Source organism: Hyperoodon ampullatus (assembly GCF_949752795.1).
Source record: "Hyperoodon ampullatus genome assembly, chromosome: 19".
NCBI lineage: Eukaryota > Metazoa > Chordata > Mammalia > Artiodactyla > Ziphiidae > Hyperoodon > Hyperoodon ampullatus.
In genome coordinates, this window is record NC_136932.1 from 52,739,729 (window position 1) to 52,757,320 (window position 17,592).

Here is a 17,592-nt window from a genome sequence, read left to right on the forward strand (position 1 = left end):
CATTTAAGTACATCTGTTAAAAAAATGTATTTTAAAGAAAGTTAGGGGGACTTCCCTGGCTGTCCAGTGGTTAAGACTTCGCCTTCCAATGCAGGGGTGTGGGTTCAATCCCTGGTCAGGGAGCTAAGATCCCAGGTGCCTCGCAGCCAAAAATCCAAAACATAAGACAGAAGCAATACTATTAACAAATTCAATAAAGATTTTAAAAATGGTCCACATCAAAAAAAAAAAAAAAAAAAAGAAAGAAAGGTTAGGGACTTCCCTGGTGGTCCAGTGGTTAAGACTCCACGCTCCCAATGCAGGGGGCCTGGGTTCGATCCCTGGTCAGGGAACTAGATCCCACATGCTGCAACTAAAAACAAAAGATCCCACATGCCACAACTAAAGATCCCACACACCTCAACGAAGATCCCGCAAGCAGCAACAAAGATTCCCGCGTGCCGCAACTAAGACCCCGTGCAGCCAAATAAATAATAAATAAAGATTTTTTTTAAGAAAAGGTTATTTAGGGGCTTCCCTGGTGGCGCAGTGCTTGAGAGTCCTCCTGTCGATGCAGGGGATGCGGGTTTGTGCCCCAGTCCGGGAAGATCCCACATGCCGCGGAGCGGCTGGGGCCGTGAGCCATGGCCGTTGAGCCTGCGCGTCCGGAGCCTGTGCTCCGCAACGGGAGAGCCCACAACAGTGAGAGGCCCGCGTACCGCAAAAAAAAAAAAGGTTATTTAGAAGTAAAATATTAATCAGGTTATGTACAATTCCAAAAATGTAAACGGAGCACAGTAAAAACAAAACAAAACACACACACACACACAAAAAAAACCAAGAACGGACTTCCCTCGTGGCACAGTGGTCAAGAATCTGCCTGCCAATGCAGGGGACACTGGTTTGATCCCTGGTCCAGGAAGATCCCACATGCCACGGAGCAACTAAACCCGTGTGCCACAACTGAGCTCGCATGCCACAACTACTGAAGCCCGTGCTCTACAACAAGAGAAGCCGCCGCAAGGAGAAGCCCACACACCGCAACGAAGAGTAGCTCCCACTCGCTGCACTAGAGAAAGCCTGCACGCAGCAACAAAGACCCAACACAGCCTAAAATAAATAAATATTTTTTAAAAAGCCACTAATACCAATACAGCATGTAATTAAAGGACTGTTCCAACTTACCTCACACAACATTCTACTGCACGAAACCAATGAAGCATCTCATCATGTAGAGTACACAACTGAAGGCAAGACAGGAAAACTTTCTCAGCATCACTGTACCAGCCTGCATCTGAAAGAAAGCCACCTAAGGGACAAGAAAAACCAAAAGCTTTAGATAATATAATAAATCACTTGAAAGCTGAAATGACATGCTTACAATGATTATTACCTAAAATGAAAAAACCTCTGTCTAGTCTGAAACAAAGATACTAACTGTGAAATTAAAAAAAAAAAAAAAAAAAGGAACTTTCAAACTAGGGAAATTAGATCAAAGTTGAGACCCTGAATAAGGAGTAAAGAGTTTTTGTTTTGTTTTGGTTTTTTACTTTTGACTGCATTGGATTGGGTCTTCATTGCTGCGCGCGGGCTTTCTCTAGCTGCGGTGAGCAGGGGCTACTTTTTGTTGCGGTGCGCGGGCTTCTTGCTGCGGTGGCTTCTCTTGCTGTGGAGCACAGGCTCTAGGTGCGCGGGCTTCAGTAGTTGTGGCACACGGGCTCAGTAGCTGTGGCGCACAGGCTCAGGTGCTCGGCGGCATGTGGGATCTTCCCCGACCAGGGATCGAACCCATGTCCCCTGCATTGGCAGGCGGATTCTTAACCACTGTGCCACCAGGGAAGTCCCAGGAGTCAAGGGTTTTAGCCTTGGGCTTCCCTGGTGGTGCGGTGGTTAAGAATCCGCTTGCCAATGCAGGGGACATGGGTTCGATCCCTGGTCCGGGAAGATCCCACATGCCTCGGAGCAACTAAGCCCGTGTGCCACAGCTACTGAGCCTGCGCTCTAGAGCCCGCAAGCCACAACTACTGAGTCCACTCGCCACAGCTACTAAGCCCGTGCACCTAGAGCCCGTGCTCTGAAGCAAGAGAAACCACCGCAATGAGAAGCCCACGCACAGCAACAAAGAGTAGCCCCTGCTCGCTGCAACTAGAGAAAGCCAGCACATCAACCCAGTGCAGCCCAAAATAAGTAAAATAAATAAATTAAAAAAAAAAGTTTTAGCCCTCTAAATGTACTTCATCACCTAAGAGTTGACATTTTCCAGCTCATTAGCCACTATATTTAGTGATTTGTCTAACATTTTAATCATGCAGGGTAAACATAACTTTCCAATCTCTCCATACCCAATCCCAAAGAGGATAAAGACATCTGAATAAACTTAATCTTCTTAGCATAACAGCACATCATAGAGGTTACACAGATAAAAGAGACAGTAGTGCTTGCTCATCTTAATTTTTTTTTAGCAAAAAATTAAACTGCTGTCCTCCAACAGTCGTAATGCATGGGGCATATGGGCATCATTTCCTTAGGACACTGTCCATCTTTTTAGAGGCTCCTGATCCCCTCCTAATAGTTTAATACATTTTTTGATAGTGTCAACTAATCTTAATAGCGTCAATAGTATCTGGGTCAAGAAAAAATATATTTTGCTCAGACTGGTGTTTCATGTTTGATCAAAGCTATATGAAATGAAACAAGTATTTTAACTGGAGAGAAGTGTGCTTTAGAACACTTTTTTATCCCCCCAAATATGACATTTTAGGGCCCTCACTGAATGACTGGAATAATGAGATTATAATATTCATATGAAGCAACCTCCTACTCATTATCTCAACATATTATGCACTGTGCTGGGTTATTAGGCTATTATCTCTCAGCTTCAAACCAACCCTTCTAGACTGTTTTATGACGCTGGGCTAGGACTCTATAACCACATTTCTCCTCTGCCAGCTGGCTCCCTAGTAGTCTCTACCAAAGAAGGCACTAGAGAGAAAGACTGTAAGACTGGAGAAGTAAGAGACACTCCCTGATAGCTTCCAGTTTCTGCCAGCAATGCCCCTGCTAACAGCAGTGTCCCAGGGTAATGTTTCTTTACTCTGGCAGTGGCAATTCATCTCAGTAAGCCAATTCCAGCTGCAGTTTTCCAACACTTACAGAACCTGATTCACAGCACCCCATCAGAGAGGCACTAGTACCAGCCAGTCAGGTGTCCCTCCTAGAGGTCGAGATTCTAGACCCACGAGCTCCCTTCTCAGAACTCTGAGGCACCTCTACCAGCCAAGCAGCATCCCAGCTCTGCGAGGTACCTCCTCAAGCTTCTTTTTTTTTTTTTTCTTTTGGCCACGCCATGCAGCTTGTGGGATCTTAGTTCCCTGACCAGGGACTGAATGCCGTGAAAATACTGAAGACCTTTAAATTATATACTTTAAATGGGTGCACTGTATGGTATGTGAATTATATCTCAATAAAGCTGTCATTTTTTAAAAGTTTCCATCATGTATACTTCTGGTATGAAGTGTTTTCACTGTTTTGGTAATTTTAGGATCAAGACTGATAATATAACTGAATCTGTTAGGACTTGGTTCTAACTCCAAGATACTTGTTCCATCTGGCTCCTTACAGTAGCCAGACGGGTACAAGTGAAGAGACAACAGAGGACCTCAGTGAACATTAGCCTTCCTGCCTTTCATCTTCCTCGATACTAAACATCTCCCACATAGATTTTTACATGACTACCTAGGACTAAATGGATGTCAATATTAACATTCATCTAGGTCACAAACACTCTATTAAGAAACATTCTTTAGTCACAATTCTTTGTTGCAATTTATATTCCACAGGACTATCAAAGGACAAATGCTGAAGGTTGTTTTCAGAGAAGAATGTTCTTAAGTTCCTCCAAGCAAACTCTCTATGACCACTACAAAAAAAAATTTTTTTCCCTAATACTGAAGGAAATGATCATGAAAACTTGGCAAAGAAAGTAAATGTGCACGTGCCAGAGAGAGAGAGAAAACATGCACACACACACATTAATGTGAGAAGTTAAAAATGAAAGGTAGGGCTTCCCTGGTGGCTCAGTGGTTAAGAATCCACCTGCCAATGCAGGGGACACGGGTTCAAGCCCTTGTCCGGGAAGATCCTACATGCTGTGGAGCGACTAAGCCCGTGCGCCGCTACTGAAGCCCGTGCGCCTAGAGCCCGTGCTCTGCAACAAGAGGAGCCACCACAATGAGAAGCCCGTGCACCGCAACGAAGAGTAGCCCCCCACTCCCCGCAACTAGAGAAAGCCTGCGTGCAGCAACAAAGACCCAACGCAGCCAAAAATAAATAAATAAAATAAATAAATTTATAAAATAAAAAAATGGGCAGAGGATCTGAATAGACATTCTTCCAAAAAAGACATACAGCTGGCCAATAGATACATGAAAAGATGCTCCACAACACTAATCATCAGGGAAATGCAAATCAAAACCACAATGAGATACCACCTCACACCTGTCAGGATGGCTGTCATCACCAGAAAACAACAAATAACGAGTGTTCGCGAGGGTGGGGAGACAAGGGAACCCTCCTGCACTGCTGGTGGGGCTGTAAATTGGCACAGCCACTATGGAGAACCGTGTGGACGTTGCTCAAAAAATTTAATGTAGAACTGCCACATGATCTAGCAATTTCACTTCTGGGTATTTATCCAAAAAAGGCAAAAACACTAACTCAAAAAAGATATATGCACCTCAATGTTCAGTGAAGCATTATTTATAATAGCCAAGATATGTAAGCAACCTAAATGTCCATCAATAGATGAATGAACGGATAAAGAAGGTGTGAGATGTATTTATACACACAACAGTGGAATATTACCCAACCACAAAAATTAAACATAAAAAAAAAAAGAAAAGAAATCTTGTGACAACACAGATGGATCTAGAGGGTATCGTGCTAAGTGAAATAAGTCAGACAGAGAAAGACAAATACCATATGATCTCACTTATACGTCGACTCTAAAAATCAAAACAAACAAAACAAAATGAAAATAGACTCGTAGATACAGAGACCAAACAGTTGGTTGCCAGAGAAAGGAGGTGAGGTGTGGGGTGAAATAGGTGAAGGGGGTTAAGAGGTCTGAGCCTCCAGTTAGAAAATAAATAAGCCATGGGAATGTAATATACAGCCTAAGGAGCATGGTCAATAATATTGTAATAACTTTATACAGGGACTATACTTGTCGTGGCAATCATTTCATAAAGTATGCAAATTCCAAATCACTATGCAGTACACCTGAAACCAACATAATACTGTATGTCAACTACTTTTAAATAAAACACACACACACACAAATGAGTATATGTAAAAACCAATGAAAGTTAAATAAGGTCTATAGTCTAGGTAACAGTATTAAACCAGTATCAATTTCCTGGTTTTGATATTGTCTGTAAATCTACAATCATTTCAAAATAAAAATTTTTCCAAAAACAAAGTAAAAAGGTAGCAATAACTTGAATAAATAATTGCCTGAGACATACTTATCTATGTAGATTTGTAAACGCCATACTAAAATGTTATGCAAACATTAAATGATATTTTTCTATGTGTGTAGCATACAAAACCTTTTCAGAATCCTTTTCCATTTATGTTTTTAGAATTCTCATACCCATAAGGAAATGGAGATTTACCCTCATTTTAGAGATGGGAAAACTGAGGTCCCAAAAGGATTAAGTCCCATGTCACAACACACAGTAAGCTGGTGAAAGAGGTTGGTAGCAGCTTGACATGGTAGAAAGGTAAGTGGTTCGGAATCACAGGGCCACAGGATTCTAAACTTAGCTCCATTACTATGTGACTTGAGCAAGTTACTCAACTTTTCTGAGTCCGTTTCCTCATTTCTAAAACTCTATGAATACCTTCACATCATTGGAATGTCATGAGGATTTTCTCGAAAGACAGCATTTAGATACATAGTATCGTACTTAGCACAAAGTTAATGTTTAATATACCACATCTAGTTCTTCTCATAACCTCCCATGTTGTCCTTGGGAATGTCCTGTGAGAATCCTTTAATGCCAGCAGGCTTAGTTCTGAGTCACGTTACAGGACAAAACACCCCTCTGTTTTACCATGACTTACCTAAAACAAAGCCAACCTGAATGGCTTTTTCCTTTACTGCAGCATCGGATTCCGCTATGTAAGAGCACCGTCTACTGAATGAGTAGGCTAACACTGAAGCAACTTTCACACCATGATCCATCAAAGCCTGGAAACAGTGATGAAGCAAATGTCTGCAAGAGAAGGAAAAGGTCGTTTCTGTTTTTAGAAAGGTAACATATTTTGTCCTTTTAGCAAGTGCTAACTTTCACGCACATTGTTCCTTCCTGCCTCAGGTAATCTGCACATGCTGTTCCTTCTACCTGAAAAAGCTCTTCACCACCACCACCTAGTTCTCTCCCATAAATCGGTTAGACTTCAGCTCAAATGTCACTTCCTCCAGGAGATCCTCCCTGTCTCCTGTCTCTCTCTCTTCACCAGCCTGATGGGGCCATGGTAGGCCTACCCAGGATCCCCAAGGACCTTGTAGGTTATGTTAAGGCATTTACTCTTCTATCTAGAAGAGAACAGGGAGTCACCAAAGTGTTGCCAGCCAGGAAAGATAAGATCAAATATGCTGGTAGGTCTGGGGCTCAGAGAATTATGAACAGCAGCAAGCAGCTTACTTGGGACACAGATGACCCTTGCTCAACAAACAGTGGCCTCATCCTACCTCCCCAGGGTACCTCCAGTAATTCCCTACGGTAGTGTTTTCCAGAATGGGGCATGACTATCACTAGGGGCTCTAGGCACAATTTTAGTGGCATATAACCAAATATTTTTCAAAGATTAACATATTTATTTCAATGGGGATTCAAAAATAAAACTTGCAATCTAAAAAAAAAAAAAAAAGAAAGTGCTAACTTGCTCTTTTGAAGTAACAGTACCATTATTTTCAAAGATGGAATAAGATAAAAAGCAACTGTTTGCCTTATGAATTATGAGGTCATAATATTTCACAATTTAGCCTAGTATCTTTTACTCAGTGGATCACTGAATGATTCTGTATATGTAAGCTGATGACAATGAAGGATGAAAACAACTTCTAACATCAATCTTAAAAACCAAATTGTCTTGTAATTCAACAATGACCCAATTAAAAAATGGGCAATAGATTTGAACAGAGATTCCTCCAAAGAAAATATACAAAGGCCAATAAGCACAAGAAAAGATGCTCAATATCATTAGTGATTAGGGAAATGCAAATCAAACTCACAATGAGATACGACTTCACACTATCTAGGATGGCTATAATACTACTTGTTAAAAAACAGTTGATGGCAAGGATATGGAAAAATTGGAACCCTCATACGTTGGTAATAGGGACATAGTGGGTTGGCCAAAAGGTTCATTTGGTTGTTTCCGTAAGATGGCTCTAGCAGCACTTAGTTGTCTTTAGCTTCATTCAAAACAATTTTGTTAGACTGTATGTGACAGCTGTCATATCAGTGTGCATTTAAAAAAACACATCAAAATTGGTGAATTTTTGTGTAGCCATTTTAATATTGAAGATGGAAGAAAAAAAGCAACATTTTCAGCATATTATGCTTTACTATTTCAAGAAAAGTAAAAACGTAACTGAAACACAAAAAAATATTTGTGCAGTATATGGAAAAGGTGCTATGACTGATTGAACATGTCCAAAGTGGTTTGCGAAGTTTCGTGCTGGAGATTTCTCACTGGATGATGTTCCACAGTTGGGTAGACCAGTTGAAGTTGAAAGCAATCAAATCGAGACATTGATTGAGAACAATCAACGTTATATGGTGCGGGACATAGTTAACATACTCAAAACATCCAAATCAAGCATTGAAAATCATTTGTACCAGCTTGGTTATATTAATTGCTTTGATGTTTGGGTTCCACATAAGTTAAGAAAAAAAAACCTCTTGACTGTATTTCTGCATGGATTCTCTACTTAAATGTAACGAGAAAATGTTCTGTTTTTAAAACAAATTGTGATGGGTGATGAAAAGTGGATACTGTACAATAACCTGGAACGGAAGAGATCATGGGGCAAGCGAAATGAACCACCATCAACCAAACCAAAGCCCAATCTTCACCCAAGGAAGGTGATGTTGTGTATATGGTGGGACTGGAAGGGAGTCCTCTATTATGAGCTCCAAGACCGCATGTCTCTTTGATGACCAGGCAAAAACTGTTACAGCTTGGCTGGGAAGTTCTGATTCATCCGCTGTATTCACCAGACGTTGCACCTTCGGATTTCCATTTATTTCTGTCTTTACAAAATTCTCTTAATGGAAAAACTTTCAATTCCCTGGGAGACAGTAAAAGGCACCTGGAGCAGTTCTTTGCTCAAAAATATAAAAAGTTTTGAGAAGATGGAATTATGAAGTTGCCTGAAAAATGGCAGAAGATAGTGGAACAAAATGGTGAATATGTTGTTTAATAAAGTTTTTGGTGAAAATGAAAAATGTGTCTTTTACTTTTACTTAAAAACCAAAGTCACTTTTTTGGCCAACCCAATAAAATGGTGCAGCTGCTGTGGGAAACAATTTAGGAGTTACTCAAAAAGTTAAACCTAGGTTTACCCTAGTTATATATACATACAAGAGAACTGAAAATATACATCCACACAGAATCTTGTCCATGAGCATTCATAGCAGCATTATTCATAATGGCCAAAAGGTAGAAACAACCCAAATGTTCATCAACAGATGACTAGATAACCAAAACATAGTATATCCACACAATGGGAAATTGATACAAACAACAGCCATGAATGAACCTTGAAAACATTATAGGTAAAATCCAGTCACGAAAGACCACATACTGTATAGTTCCATTTATATGAAATATCTAGAGCAGATAAACCCAGAAACAGAGAGTAGATTAATGGTAGGCTAGAGACCAGGGGTAAGGGGAAATAGGGAATGACTGTTAATGGGTACAGGGTTTCTTTTGGGGATGATGAAAGTTTTCTAGAATTAGATAGTGGTGATAGTTGCAAAAATTTGTGAATATACTAAAAACTAATGAATTGTACAGTTTAAAATGATGAATTTATGGTATGTGAATTATCTCAATAAAAAAACTGCTTTAAACAAAACTGTAAATAACCAAGTCACTGCTTTGCATAAAGGGGGAAAAAGTCAAACTACATGCGTTTAGTTTCACAAATATATTAAACACTTACCAAGGGATCTGGACTTGGTAAAAAGATAACCTGAGAGATGAAAGAGAGGTAGTCCACTAAATCTTTATAATGGCCATCTTTAGAACTGCATAGAGAAATTCAAATCCTAGAAAGCTAACCTTTTCCAAGAGTAAAGAATTTCTTTAAAAAGTTTTTCTATGGCCTTCTTGTCCCAAAATGAAGCTCTCATCTATTATTTTTTAACAGATTAATTTTTAATTAGTCAACTAACCAAGAAATTTCTCTCAGGCTTAGTACACAGGTCACATCCAAAGGTATCCCTAAACAATGAAATCATGTTAATTTGTTAACATGTTACTTGTTGATTATTTTATCTTCTCTTTCTAAAATACAAACTCCATGACGAAGAGACCTTGTAAAACTTATTCACTGCTGTAACCCCAGCATCTAGAATAGTACTTGACATATACTATGCATTCTAACAAGTATTTACTTAACTTGGCAACATTCATATTAGAGATTAACAATATTTTGTAAAACTACATTCTTATTTTCCCAGAAATGTAGGTTCGGAAAAAGAAATGGCATTTCAAGCAAATTTAGGCAAGAATGCTAAAGAGAACAGCAAGGACAATCAAAGGCCATGTCACCTACATCCACATGTAACTCCTACTACGTAATAGCCAGAACGGGGAAGATGAATTCAGTCTTTCTTGAACACAAAAAGCAAGGGTGGTACTGATGGCTTCAAAACAATATGAATGTACTTACTGCTACTGAACTGTACACTTAAAATATGGTCACAATGGTAAAATTCAGATATGTACAGTTTACCACAATTGTTACAAAATGAGTTTACCTTTTATCCAAAGCTCTCAATACTTTAGCAAAAACTTCCAATTCACAAAATTCACTGCCCAGTTGACATAAGCGTCCCTGTTGGTACAGCTGAAATTAAAAACAAACAAAAAAAGATAACATTTAAAATTTTTAATTTAATTTCAATTTCTACTTTACTTATGAATATAATTTGATGGAGTTAATATTTGATGAATTTATGACTATTACTCAAAGTTAAGATTACACAGTAATATCAGGGAAGATGCTTATGCTAAGAGAAATGTAACGCTAAGTTAACAAATCTCTATAATTCATAGAGAACACTTTAATAGTTGTATATAATATTTAGAAATTAATATTTGTATAATAGTATATGGTACATGCTAAGTACTAAAAAGTGCTATATAATTACTTTATTTATTAAACACTAAAAACAGTTATACTCCAGACTTCCCTCGTGGAACAGGGGTTAAGAATCTGCCAGCCAATGCAGGGGACATGGTTCGATCCCTGGTCCGGGAATATCTCACATGCTGCAGAGCAACTAAGCCCGTGCGCCACAACTACTGAAGTCTGAGTGGCTAGAGCCCATGCTCCACAACAAAGAAAAGCCACCGCAATGAGAAGCCCACACACCGCAACGAAGAATAGCCGCCGCTCGCCGCAACTAGAAAAAGCCCACGCACAGCAACGAAGACCCAATGCAGCCAAAAAATAAACAAATAAATGGATTAAAAAAGAACAATTAGGGCTTCCCTGGTGGCACAGCGGTTGAGAGTCTGCCTGCTGATGCAGGGGACACGGGTTCGTGCCCCGGTCCGGGAAGATCCCACATGCCACGGAGCGGCTGGGCCCGTGAGCCATGGCTGCTGAGCCTGCGTGTCCAGAGCCTGTGCTCCACAACGGGAGAGGCCACAACGGTGAAAGGCCCGCGTACGGCAAAAAAAAAAAAAAAAAAAAGAACAATTATATTCAAGAAACTAAACTTTTTTTTTAAAACTTCTTTTTTTTTTAAAACAAACCTGGGTAAAGTAAAATTATCAAAATGATATCAAAGATAATATCTAGAAGCCAGAACTGGTCACTAGGCCCCACTAAGGGCTCTTCAGACCACAAAAACCTCAGTTCAGTTCCAGGCATGAAACTTCACAAGCAGACTAACAGTAAATCATATCTAAAGTAATCCAGCATAGCAGGATTTCTGATCATGTCACAATCATTTATGCCTTTTGCTTGACTTTTTTTTTTCTTTAACATCTTTATTGGAGTGTAATTGCTTTACAATGTCCTGTTAGTTTCTGCTGTGTAACAAAAGTGAATCAGCTATATGTATACATATATCACCACATCCCCTCCCTCTTGCATCTCCCTCCCACCTTCCCTGTCTTACCCCTCTAGGTGGTCACAAAGCACCGAGCTGATCTCCCTGTGCGATGCAGCTGCTTCCCACTAGCTATCTATTTCACATTTGGTAGTGTATGTATGCTACTCTCTCACTTCGTCCCAGGTTACCCTTCCCCCTCCCCGTGTCCTCAACTCCACTGGCTATGTCTGCATCTTTATTCCTGTTCTGACCATAGGTTCATCAGAACCTTTTTTTTTTTTTAGATTCCACATATATGTGTTAGCATACGGTATTTGTTTTTCTCTTTTTGAATTACTTCACTCTGTATGACAGACTCTAAGTCCTTCCAACTCACTACAACTAGTTCAATTTCGTTTCTTTTTATGGCTGAGTAATATTCCATTGTATATATGTGCCACATCTTCTTTATCCATTCATCTGTTGATGGACACTTAGGTTGCTTCCATGTCCCAGCTATTGTAAATAGTGCTGCAATGAACACTGTGGTACATGTCTCTTTTTGAATTATGGTTTTCTCAGGGTACATGCCCAGTAGTGGGATTTCTGGGTCATATGGTAGTTCTATTTTTAGTTTTTTAAAGAACCTCCATAGTGTTCTCCGTGACTGTATCAATTTACATTCCTACCAACAGTGCAAGAGGGCTCCCTTTTCTCCACACCCTCACCAGCATTTATTGTTTGTAGATCTTTTGATGATGGCCATTCTGACCCCTGTGAGGTGATACCTCACTGTAGTTTTGATTTGCATTTCTCTAATAATTAGTGATGTTGAGCATCTTTTCATGTGTTTGTTGGCAATCTGTATATCTTCTATGCAGAAATGTCTATTTAGGTCTTCTACCCATTTCTGGGTGTTCTGCCTATGTTTTCCTCTAAGAGTTTTATAGTGTCTGGCCTTACATTTAGGTCTTTAATCCATTTTGAGTTTATTTTTGTGTATGGTGTTAGGAAGTGTTCTAATTTCATTCTTTTACATGTAACTGTCCAGATTTCCCAGCATCACTTATTGAAGAGGTTGTCTTTTCTCCACTGTATGTTCTTGCCTCCTTTATCAACGATAAGACCCATATGTGCAAGGATTTATCTCTGGGCTTTCTATCCTGTTCATTGATCTGTATTTCTCTTTTGTTGCAGTACCATACTGTCTTGATTACTGTAGCTTTGTAGTATAGTCAGAAGTCCGGGAGCCTGATTCCTCCAGCTCCATTTTTTTTCCTCAAGATTGCTTTGGCTATTCAGGGTCTTTTGTATTTCCATACAAATTGTGAAGTTTTTTGTTCTAGTTCTGTGAAAAATGCCATTGGTAGTTTGATAGGGATTGCACTGAATCTGTAGATCGCTTTGGGTAGTATAGTCATTTTCACAATGCTGATTCTTCCAATCCAAGAACATGGTATATCTCTCTATCTGTTTGTATCGTCTTTAATTTCTTTTATCAGTGTCTTGTAGTTTTCTGCATACAGGTCTTTTGTCTCCTTAGGTAGGTTTATTCCTAGGTATTTTATTCTTTTTGTTGCAATGGTAAATGGGAGTGTTTCCCTAATTTCTTTCAGATTTTTCGTCGTTAGTGTATAGGAATGCAAGAGATGTGTGCATTAATTTTGTATCCTGCTACTTTACCAAATTCATTGATTAGCTCTAGTAGTGTTCTGGTAGCATCTTTAGGATTCTCTATGTATAGTATCATGTCATCTTCAAACAGTGACAGTTTAACTTCTTCTTTTCCAATTTAGATTCCTTTTATTTCTTTTTCTTCTCTGATTGCCATGGCTAAAACTTCCAAAACTATGTTGAATAACAGTGGTGAGAGTGGACATCCTTGTCTTGTTCCTGATCTTAGAGGAAATGGTTTCAGTTTTTCACCACTGAGAACAATGTTGGCTGCGCGTTTGTCATATATGGCCTTTATTATGTTGAGGTAGGTTCCCTCTATGCCCACTTTCTGGAGAGTTTTTTTATCATAAATGGGTGCTGAATTCTGTCAAAAGCTTTTTCTGCTTCTATTGAGATTATCATATGGTTTTTATCCTTCAGTTTGTTAATATGGTGTATCACACTGATTGATTTGGTATATTGAAGAATCCTTGCATTCCTGGGATAAACCCCACTTGATCATGGTGTATGATCCTTTTAATGTGCGGTTGGATTCTGTTGGCTAATATTTCGTTGAGGATTTTTGCATCTATGTTCATCAGTGATATTGGCCTGTAGTTTTCTCTTTTTTGTGACATCTTTGTCTGGTTTTGGTATCAGGGTGATGGTGGCCTCATAGAATGAGTTTGGGAGTGTTCCTCCCTCTGCTATATTTTGGAAGAGTTTGAGAAGGATAGGTGTTAGCTCTTCTCTAAATGTTTAATAGAATTCACCTGTGAAGCCATCTGGTCCTGGGCTTTTGTTTGTTGGAAGATTTTTAAGCACAGTCTCAATTTCAGTGCTTGTGATTGGTCTGTTTTTATTTTCTGTTTCTTCCTGGTTCAGTCTCGGAAGGTTGTGGTTTTCTAAGAATTTGTCCATTTCTTCCAGGTTGTCCATTTTATTGGCATATAGTTGCTTGTAGTAATCTCTCATGATCCTTTGTATTTCTGCAGTGTCAGTTGTTACTTCTCCTTTTTCATTTCTAATTCTATTGATTTGAGTCTTCTCCCTTTTTTTCTTGGTGAGTCTGGCTAATGGTTTATCAATTTTGTTTATCTTCTCAAAGAACCAGCTTTTAGTTTTATTGATCTTTGCTACTGTTTCCTTCATTTCTTTTTCATTTATTTCTGATCTGATCTTTATGATTTCTTTCCTTCTGCTAACTTTGGGGGTTTTTTGTTCTTCTTTCTCTAATTGCTTTAGGTGCAAGGTTAGGTTGTTTATTTGGGATGTTTCTTGTTTCTTGAGGTAGGATTGTATTGCTATAAACTTCCCTCTTAGAACTGCTTTTGCTGCATCCCATAGGTTTTGGGTCGTCGTGTTTTCATTGTCATCTGTTTCTAGGTATTTTTTGATTTCCTCAGTGATCTCTTACATTATTTAGTAGTATATTGTTTAGCCTCCATGTGTTTGTATTTTTTACCGTTTTTTTTTCCTGTATTGATATCTAGTCTCACAGCGTTGTGGTTGGAAAAGATACTTGATATGATTTCAATTTTCTTAAATTTACCAAGGCTTGATTTGTGACCCAATATATGATCTATCCTGGAGAATGTATCCATGAGCACTTGAGAAGAAAGTGTATTCTGTTGTTTTTGGATGGTATGTCCTCTAAATATCAATTAAGTCCATCTTGTCTAATGTGTCATTTAAAGCTTGTGTCTCCTTATTTATTTTCATTCTGGATGATCTGTCCATTGGTGAAAGTGGAGTGTTAAAGACCCCTATTATTATTGTGTTACTGTCGATTTCCCTTTTTATGGCTGTTAGCATTTGCCTTATGTACTGAGGTCTTCCTATGTTGGGTGCGTAATATTTACAATTGTTATATCTTCTTCTTGGATTGATCCCTTGATCATTAATGTAGATTCCTTCTTTGTCTCTTCTAGTAGTCTTTATGTTAAAGTCTACTTGTCTGATATGAGAATTGCTACTCCAGCTTTCTTTTGATTTCCATTTGCATGGAATATCTTTTTCCATCCCCTCACTTTCAGTCTGTATGTGTCCCAAGGTCTTTTCATTCTTTTTTCTTTATTCTGCTCTGTGGTAGTTAGTTCCACTATTTCATCTTCCAGGTCACTTATCCGTTCTTCTGCCTCAATTATTCTGCTATCGACTCCTTCTAGAGTATTTTTAATTTATTTATTGTGTTGTTCATCACTGTTTGTTTGCTCTTTAGTTCTTCTAAGTCCTTGTTAAACGTTTCTTGTATTTTCTCTATTCTATTTCCAAGATTTTAGATCATCTTTACTCACATTACTCTGAATTCTTTTTCAGGTAGACTGCCTATTTCTTCTTCATTTGGTCTGGGGGGTTTTTACATTGCTCCTTCATCTGTTGCATATTTCTCTGTGTTCTCATTTTGTTTAACTTACTTTGTTTGGGGTCTCCTTTTCGTGGGCTGCAGGTTTGTAGTTCCTGTTGTTTTTGGTGTCTGCCCCCAGTGGGTGAGGTTGGTTCCGTGGCTTCTGTAGCCTTTCTGGTGGAGGGGACTGGTGCCTGTGTTCTGGTGGGCAGGGCCGCGTCTGGCCGTGTGTTTTGGGGTGTCTGTGAACTTATGATTTTAGGCAGCCTCTCTGCTAATGGGTGGGGTTGTGTTCCTGTTTGTTTGGCATGGGGTGTCCAGCACTGGAGCTTGCTGGCTGTTGGGTGGAGCTGGGTCTTAGTGTTGAGATGGAGATCTCTGGGAGAGCTCTTGCCGATTGCTATTACGTGGGGTGGGGAGGTCTCTGGTGGTCCAATGTTCTGAACTCGACTCTCTCACCTTGGAGGCACAGGCCTGACACCAGGCCGGAGCACCAAGACCCTGTCAGCCACACGGCAAGGTACGTGGGGATTTTCTTGCCTTTGGGGACGTCTGAGGTCTTCTGCCAGCGTTCAGTATGTGTTCTGTAGTTGGTCCACATGTAGATGTATTTTCGATGTATTTGTGGGGAGGAAGGTGATCTCTACGTCCCACTCCTCTGCCATCTTGAAGGTCCTCCTGCAATAGGAGACTCCACTGAAGACACCAACCTCCGCAAGAGCTAGAGGTGCAGAGGCATTTTATTCAGAGGATTTGCAGAGCTTGTTTTTCTTTTTCTTTTCCTTTGTGCTCTGTCTGGTTTCACTTGTTCACAGGGTGCTTCATGCAGAGGCCTCACACCCAGTACTTCAGATCAGAGTGCCTAGTGAGAAATGGCTGTGCTGACACCTCAGCTCAGTGGGCCGGGCTGTGTGCAGAAGCACTGTCCCTGACACTGCAACTCAAGATCTGCCTGATGTTTTAAAACTTCCATTTAAAATAGTATTTTAATAAATGTGTTAAATGTGTTAAATGTTTATCCCAAATAATACATGTACACAGTTAAAAAAAAATACTACTGCCCCTCTTTCCCGTGCCTCAACTTCACCAAATGTTACTGAATTTATATATGCTATATAAATACAGTGCCTCAGATGGCAGGAATTTTATATCAACTCACTTTACATTAGTAAGCACTTAACACTTAGCTCATTTGACAATAACATGGGTTTCAGAAAGAGGACATGATCCTGAATTCATCTGCCAAATGGGCCAGTTAACTTTGCACAGGGAAAACATACTACAAACTCATTTAGCAAACTCTTAGGCATAAATCACTAGTCATAATGGAGGCCAGGTCAGATTAGGTAGATATAGGAATACAAATCAATAATGACTGCTGGAAGGGAGGGGACAGGGAGTGCCACGTGCTCAGGAAGGGGAGGCAGAAATGTTATCTTCAAACAGTGATTGGATATTCATCTTAACCATAAACTTTCATAAGGAAAGATTTGCTATTTTTGGAGATGATGTTTTCTGAGGTTAGAAAAACAGGGACTTCCCTGGCAGTCCAGTAGCTGGGACCCAGCGCCCCCACTGCAGGGGGCACAGGTTTGATCCCTGGTCAGGGAACTAGGATCCCGAAAGCCACACAGTGTGGAAAAAAAAAAAAAGCTTCTGGGAATGTATATGATAAAATTCCCTTCTATCACATATACCTTCACAGTTAACCAATGAAGAATAACTCAGGGAAAATAAAGCTGAGAATTTATAATCACATCCTATTTGGGGGCTTAACAATGTGATATATTTCTGATTTGGGGCAGGAAAACAAATGCACGTATCAAAATATATACATACACATACTCCAAAAACAGTACAGGACCAAAAAACCTTAGTTTCTTACCAAAGTAACTCATCATTAGCAAACTTAAGGCTTAGAATTTCTTTTGTAAGACAGAAGATATGGAAAGTTGTACAACTTTTTTTGCCTACACTTACTAGTCAAATAAAGACAATTAAACTAAACTTTATATGTTCTACAACCCATACTATCCCTTTAATACTGAAAATTTCCTAACAAATGGATTTGAAACTAAAATTTAGGAAAGTAGTAACCTTAGTTACAATTTTAAATATAAGTATGCCTATTAACAAACACCAGCTTTTTTTTTTTCTCTCAGCCATTTAATTTTTCTAGCTAAAAAGGGGTCCGCATTTAAATTCTGGGGAGAGAGTAGTGATTTAACTGTTTCAAATCATCCTTTCCTGTACAGCAACTATAAT

At 39.4% G+C, this 17,592-nt stretch overlaps 1 protein-coding gene across 1 annotated transcript in view; it reads right to left on the minus strand.

The window, feature by feature from the left end:
• Positions 1 to 17,592, minus strand: part of APPBP2 (amyloid beta precursor protein binding protein 2) — a gene marked incomplete at its 5' end in the record, with an annotated part of 60,902 nt that overhangs the window by 29,000 nt on the left and 14,310 nt on the right. The window contains 3 exons of the mRNA XM_079725092.1: positions 1,165 to 1,288; positions 6,106 to 6,257; positions 10,041 to 10,129. Of these exons, the coding sequence (XP_079581218.1) occupies positions 1,165 to 1,288; positions 6,106 to 6,257; positions 10,041 to 10,129 (365 nt within the window). The remainder of the gene's footprint in view (positions 1 to 1,164; positions 1,289 to 6,105; positions 6,258 to 10,040; positions 10,130 to 17,592) is intronic.